At 52.1% G+C, this 7,296-nt stretch overlaps 1 protein-coding gene across 1 annotated transcript; it reads left to right on the forward strand.

Annotated features, from left to right (window-relative positions):
- Positions 1-464: 464 nt before the first annotated feature.
- LOC102437287 (structure-specific endonuclease subunit SLX4-like) lies at positions 465-6,516 on the forward strand (the record flags this gene model as incomplete). The annotated part of the gene is made up of 5 exons (XM_006109193.3): positions 465-678; positions 1,138-1,226; positions 2,135-2,281; positions 3,062-3,231; positions 4,241-6,516. Coding segments are annotated over 5 exons (2,865 nt in total), but the record flags the coding sequence as incomplete, so codon positions are not given.
- Between the last annotated feature and the right edge of the window lie 780 nt (positions 6,517-7,296).

A 7,296-nucleotide genomic window follows, 5' to 3' on the forward strand; every position in this document is an offset into this window, starting at 1 on the left:
AAACCCAGAGGGTTTCAACCATATCGGTTTTTTTTTCTTTTGCAGCCCCCTAAATGGCTTTTCCTTGTAAAAAATGGGGGAGGGGCCCCTGGTTCCCAAAATTTATTTTTGTTTCCTAGAGGAGATTTTTTTTAAAAATGCCCGAGTTCCCAGGCTCCGCCCCCCAGGGTGATGGGGCCCAGGAACCAGACAAGCCTGATGCAGGTGGGTCCGAGTCTGTACTCACTCGCTTGAGACCATTTAGGTGACATTAGGAAGATGGAGGCCCCCAGGGATCTTTCTGCAGATGTGATACCACAGGCATGGACTTCGCTGTGACAGAAAAGCCCGCTGACAGATGGTGATGAAGAAAAGCTTTCCAGGGTTGTGCTGGGCTATGGCTGGCGCCCTCACGTCTGGGTGGTGGCTGTTACGGCAGTCTTGTGGTCACTCTGGCTTCCAATTTCTTTCACGGTCTCACATAGGAGCCCACACTGCCACCAGTGTCGTCTAAACAGCCACAGCTGGGCGTGCGCATGCCACCTGCCCTCCATAGTGCCAGTCCCAGGAATCTGTCACCCTCCGCCAGCCAAAGGGAGTACCAGGCCCTGCAGGACCTCATGGACTTGGCAAGAGAGGGGCTGAGCGCCAGCCCATTGCCCTGCAGCGGGGGTTCTGCTGACTCAAGGGGGACCACAGGTGAGACACGGGATGGGACACCTGGGCCAGCCCCACCCTGTGGGCCCTCGCCTCCCTGTGACCAAGACCATGAAGGCAGCTCATTTTTGAGGTTCCCTGGCTCATCCCCATATGATGGGGAGAAAGGGCAGTCTGTAGGTGATTTCATTTTGTTCTCAAAGGTGAATGTGAGACAGGTAAGTCTATTGCCATTTCCTTAAATTTAACCAAGGACAGAGCCGTTTATCCAGAGCGAGTGACTGGTGGGCTAATTCTGTTTATTTTACTGCTTGTGCCCCTCTCTGTTGGAAGGGGGTAGTGGTAAGAGTGGTTTGTGGGCTTCACTGTCATTGAAGAAGTCCGACTGAAGAATTTCCCAGGCGCCTTTGGGGTCAGCTCAGCCCACAGTTGATGCTCTTTCCCTGAGGGCTGACGTTGCCAGGAGGTGATGTTCTTTTAACCTGTGAATCCTTCTCTCAGGGATGGATCCATTGCCCGGTGGCCTTCCACTGACTGGGTTTGTCCTGCCACCTGAGGAGCAGCGCCTGGAAATGGGCAGCCAGGCTTCGGTAAGGAACTTTCTGTGGGCCTGGCCCTGTCCCAGCTTCAAGCCTTTGTCCGAGTCCCCTGGTGCCCTTGACAATATTTGAGCTGAGCCAGGCAAGAGCCCACAGGAGCCTCCTGTCCCCCTGTCGGGGCTCCACCATGAGGCTTTGTCCCTTTTGTCACTGAACTTATGGGAGCAGCTCATTTGCCAAGCCTGGAGCCTGCTTGACTGGGAGCCCAGAGGGCCCACCATTACTCTGTGAGATCCCCTCATTCAACCGACTGCTCTGTGCATTTGTTTCTCAACGTTTCATTCATTCATTCATTCAGGACTCACTGTGCCCCTCCAACATGCTGGTCCTGGGCTGGTCTCCCCCCTAAGAGTTCATGCTCTCAGGTGATGAATTGGTGAGAAGTTAGTTTTCCTTAGAGTGGATGTCACCTGATCAGTATATCAGTATCACACTAAGTTCTGGTGACCGTGGCACACAGAGGAGGGACTTGGAGCTCCTCTCAGCTGGGTCCCTGAACCATGTGGACAAGGGGGCCTGTCTGCTACACCGGGCTGGTAAGTTTCGTTACAGGGCCACACAGCAGAGTTTGTGAAACACTAGGCCTAGCGCGCACAGCCCCCAGCAGCCACCACTGCTGCAGCTTCATCTTTATTAGCATAGCCACGCCTCTCCACTTGCTGGTCCCTCCCATTTTAGGCCAGGCAACTCAGTGTGATAGAGAATTTGAGAAGTTAGTGTTTTGTTGTTCTGTGTCACTTGAGTGACTTAAGGTAACTTAAAGGTGGAACCTAATGTAGGAACCCTACTGAGAGGAGTGCAAGGGTCCGCCTGCCCACTCTACACCATCCCAGTTGGGCAACTTGCACAGGTAGAGAGGCAAGTGACAGATGGAAGTGACGGCTCTCCTCCTGTTTCAGCTCTCTGTCGGTTTGCTGGTTGCTGACTTCAGTGCCATGGTAAATAACCCACACCTGAGTGATGTCCAGTTTCAGATGGACAACGGGGAAGTGCTGTATGCCCACAAGTTCGTGCTTTATGCCCGATGCCCACTTCTCATTCAGTATGTAAGTACGTGATGAACAAGCTGCGCCTCCATGCAGCTCCTGCCATCCCCCTTGAGCCTCTGTCTTTCTCCGTTGACCTCCCACTCCCCCCGTTTCCCTCTCCCTCTCCTCGCCTCTCTGCCCCTCTTTTCCTCATCACTCTTTGCTCAGTCTGTCTTCCTATCCTCCTGAGCTAACTCATTTCTGCTCTCACCCCTCTCCCTCCCTGCTCTCCCCCCTCTGCCCTAACGTTTTTTTCCTCTTTGTTGCCATAGGTTACACTTCCATGGAGAAGACGTGTTTGAGGTTAGGAAGTGGTCTGAGGAAATGACCTCAGGATTGGGAAACAGATTTCTTGTCCCATTCAATAAAAATCCTTTCCTCCTCCCCCGGAATTGTTTTTCCCCCTCTATTTGCATAATTATGAAGACTTATAATTGACCTCTATAAAGTTGAGCTGCTGACAGACATTTCTGTGTTGACTTATGTTAGACTTGGATATTGTGAGGTTGGAATCCAAGAAACTGCTGTTGGTCTCTCAGAAAGTTCTAGTGCCTTTGATATGTCTGTCAAGAGGGAGCCAACTGGATTCTTGAGCACCTGATTTGATTTTGAAACAGAGAAGTTTTACAGCTTAAACTGCAGAACTTCTGGTCAACAAAATGGAGTGACACTGGCTAATGCTCATCCCCGGACTAAGGCTATAAGAGTAGAAACTCACAGGACCCACCCAAGACCATCTGCTTCGTCCCAAGTCATGACCTTCCAGTCCGTAAACCTTTATATTTATTTCACCCTCAGGTAAACAGTGAAGGATTCTTCGCTGTAGAAGATGGCGACCTAAGAACCCAGCGTGTCCTGCTGAGTGATGTGAGCACGGAGGCTGCCCGCGCGTTCCTGCATTATCTCTACACTGCAGACACTGGCCTGCCTCCCCAGCTGACCCCTGACCTCAGTTCTCTGGCCTGCAGGTCCGAATTGTTCTTTCCATTTACTTCTTGGCTTTTGACATTAACTGACAAGGATTATCAGGTTGATGGCTCATGGGAGGACCAGGGCTGAGTCCTTTCTATCACTTTTAATCCCAAGTTTATGCCCAGTGGTGACTTTGAACAAGGCGTGTTGATAGGAAGTCTGGAAAGAAACGGACCCTTGCAGCAGAGCCGAGGCTGCTTGAAGAGTCCTCTGCTAGTCATGTGGCTTTTAGCTACCGAGGCGTGATGAGAGGGTGTCCTCGGCCTCAGTCCTTCCCAAACACTGCTGCTCCTTGATTGTCCACCACTAAGATCAATCAACAGCAGTCCTTTCCCAAGTCCCAGAAAGTAGAAAATGGACAGAAGGTTTATTCCAACTCCCATGAATTTGCACCTACCCAGCTTGTCCACACCAGTGTCTCAGGAGAGGTGGCAAGTCGTTCAGCATAAAAGGTGTTCTACCTCCTGACAAGGTGTGAGGGCCTCTGGGATAAAACGTGTTCATCCAGGGCCATGTCATCCCTCCGATGCTTTCTTAGGAAAGCAGTGGCTCAGCCTCCAGGGTTTTAAATGTACTGATGAGACCACGGAACCTTCAAGCAGGTGGGAGGCTGGCGCACTCATTGGCCTGGGCTGACCGTGACAGGTTTAGTCTGCTTTCAGTTTGCATCTGTCACGGTGCTTTGGGTGCCTTTCAAGGCAGCATGTGCTCCCCAGTTTTGCAGCAGCACAAGCTGCTATTCAGCTCAGCCTGATGTGCCCCTTTACATTTGCACAATGGAGTTAGTGAGCCCTGCCTGAAAGTCTCATGAGTCTCTGTTTCGAGAACTGAGTGGCCTGGGGTGTTGCACATGCACCCTAGTCACAGGAGAGCAGGGAGAAGGCCAGGACTGAGTCATGATTGTCCTCCCTGTGAGGACTTCCTCTCCAATCCTTGCCTGTGCCGGGAGCACCAGGCGGCAGTCTCTGTGTAGGACGGTGACGATGCATGGCGTTTCTATTGCAGGTTCGGTGTGAGTGAGCTTGTTCACCTGTGCAAACAAGCATCTGTCGTGATGGATTCAGAGGGCAGCCAGGAGGAGAAGGAAGATGAGGATTGTGAAAGCAGAGCGGAGAATTTCCAAGAACTCTTGAGGTCAATGTGGGTAGGTGAAGAGGAGGAAGCAGAAGCCTTGTTGAAATCCGAGGGCCTTGAAGAAGATAGAGAAAAGGTCAATGAAGCAGAAATGGAAGAAATTTATGAATTTGCTGCTACTCAGAGAAAGCTGCTCCAGGGGGAAAGAGCTCCAGAGATCAAAGAAGAAACTAACCAGTTTGGGGAGGACAGTCCAAGTTCTAGGCGAATCCTAGCAAGCGTCCAGGTTAAAGAACAGTCAGAAAATACAGAACAGATGGAACCGTCTGGGCAGGGAAGAGATGAGTGCATCGCCAAAAGAAAAAATGAGAGACAGTCCATGTTCCTGCCACTCGAGGGCCAGTGTTCAGATGGAGAGGAGGAAGCGGAGGCCCCAAAGGCAGCCCTGGATCGCACCAGCTCTTCTCGCCCCTCTCAGGGCCGCTGGGTAGAGGAAAGGGAAGGACGCTTTATGCACTCAGTTGATGATGATGATGAACAGCCCTTTTCATCAACTCCAGGAGGGTACCCTGAACCATCCCAAATAACAAGTGATCACAAGAGAGGCAATGGCACTATCAAACAAAGGCGGGGACAGAGCTCTCATCGCTCTACTCGCCGGCAGGCACCTCCATCACAGCCATGCTTCTTCCCATCACAGTCCCCTCCGGGCAGGAGTCCACGCCAACCACACCCTCACCCTCATCGCAAAAATGACATGTCCCCACCAACGCCCCAATCTCAGGGCAGAGCTTCCAGGGTGGCCTCCCAGGACACACCATCGAAGCAGAAGAGGGGCCGGAGCCTCCTCACGCTGTTTAACCATCCAGACTGCCAGAAAGGCGAAGATCGTGGTTCTGTGTTGGAATGCAGAAATAAAGGGGCCCTGACCTCACCAGAAAAGTCTCCATCCATTGACCTAACTCAGGCAAAACCTGGCCAGCAGAGCTCCAGATCTCAGCATTCTCCCTCCAGCGTGAACAGAGAAGATGAGGTTATCCTTTTATTGGATTCAGATGAGGAGCTAGAGCTAGAACAAACCAAAAAGTCAGTTTTTAATGGTTCCCTGGAAGAAGGGAAAGTTTTAGAAGCTTGCCCCAAGTTCTCTGACCTGTTCTCCGTCATTGATGTTGATGCAGATCAGGAACCTTCCCAAAGCCCACCAAAGAGAGAGGCCCCAGTGCAGCAGGAGGAGGGGCGGCCGTCAAGGAACCTGGGCTATGTGGGTGGCAGAGGGTCCCCCCCACTGTTCTGTAACCGCGAGAGCAGCCCGGACGAGGACAGCACCACAGAAACCTCGTGGCTGGTACCTGCCACCCCACTCGGCAGCAGAAGCCGAGAACACTCATCACAGACCCAAATCATGGGTCTCGGGTCCAGGACTTCAGCATATGAAATGGCTCAGCTCCAGCCCAGGGCCCCATTAGAAAACAGGGATGGACCCAAAGCCTCTAGTAAGTTTTCAGCAATTGTGCACCAGACATCGTCATCCTGCCCGGTCCCTGTCAATCACAGAAGCCCTTCCAGCCCCAGCCCCAGGCGCCACAAGCACTTTTCTGTGCTGGCTCCCTGTCCAGCCTCAGGAGGCCTCACTGATTTCAGTGGGCAGTTCCAGAAGCGCTCGCTGCCCAGGCCGAGCCTGCCAAATCAGGCCGCAGTGAGCGAAGTGGTGGAGGTGGAGGACAGTGACGATGAGCAGGAGGTAGCCTCCCATCAGGCGAGCAGCAGCCCCCTGTTGGACAGCGGTCCCCCCATTCCAACTGACGACTGCTGTTGGCATGTCGAGCCCCTCTCGCCAATTCCGATTGATAATTTGAACCTTGAGCGGACTGGCCCCCTGAGCACCAGTAGCCCAGGCAGCAGGGCCAGGGAAGCCCCGGACAGTGGTGACTGCCACTCCCCAGCACTCCTGAGTACCACCCCCATCCGAGGAAGCTGCACTGGCCAAAGGAAGTCTCAAGAGAAATCCCCTCAGGCCAGCTCCCCTGGGAGCAGCAGGCTGAGCTTCTTGAATTCAGCTCTCTGGGACGATTGGGATGGAGAAGAACAGAAGTCTCCAGAGGCCCTTTCTCTGACCCAGACACCGCGTGCTGATCGAGCTCAGAAATCAGAAGGGTTAGAAAAGCCAAGTGAGTAGTGGGGACAGTTGTTTATGTTTTACATTCTTTTACACTGAGGGCCCTGGAGGAAATCAATTATGACAACATGGGGTGGCGATGCTGAAGGGCCTGCTGACCTGTGACAAGCCCCTTCCTTGCCTTCTAGAATCCTCTCCGTATTTGAGGGAGAATAGGCTTGCTATCAAACACACCCTTCTTAACCAGTAAGTCAGAGCATTCTAACCTTGCTTGGACCCTACAGCTCACCTGGGCACTTGTTAAAAATCCCTGCCTGTGGACCCCACTCCAGAATACCGAGCCAGCACCTCTGAGAGGCCCAAGTGTCGGGTAGGCCTTAAGACTGGGCAAGTGCAGTTCCTCACAAAATTAAACACAGAATTGCCATTGTGACCCAGCAGTTCCACTCTGACGTATATATCCAAAAGAATTAAAATCCAGGACTCAAGCAGATCCTTGTACACAAATGTTCACAGCAGCTCTATTCACAATAGCTAAAAGGTGGAGCCCTAGCCAGTTTGGCTCAGTGGATAGAGCATCGGCCTATGGACCAAAGGGTCCCAGTTCATTTCCAGTCAAGGGCACATACCTTGGTTGCAGGCTCCTCCCCGCCCCGGGCCCTGGTCAGGGTTCGTGCAGGTGGCAGCCTCTTGATGTGTTTCTTTCACATCGATGTTTCTGTCTTTCCTTTTCTCTTCCACTCTCCCTAAAAATCAATGGAAAGATATCCTCAGGTGAGGATTAACAAAAATAAATAAATAAATAAATAAATAAATAAAAAGGTGGAAACAACTCAAGTCCCTCAACCTATTGAATAGGTATATAAAATAT

This window comes from Myotis lucifugus, unplaced genomic scaffold (genome assembly GCF_000147115.1).
Source record: "Myotis lucifugus unplaced genomic scaffold, Myoluc2.0 scaffold_6818, whole genome shotgun sequence".
In the NCBI taxonomy this organism is placed as follows: domain Eukaryota; kingdom Metazoa; phylum Chordata; class Mammalia; order Chiroptera; family Vespertilionidae; genus Myotis; species Myotis lucifugus.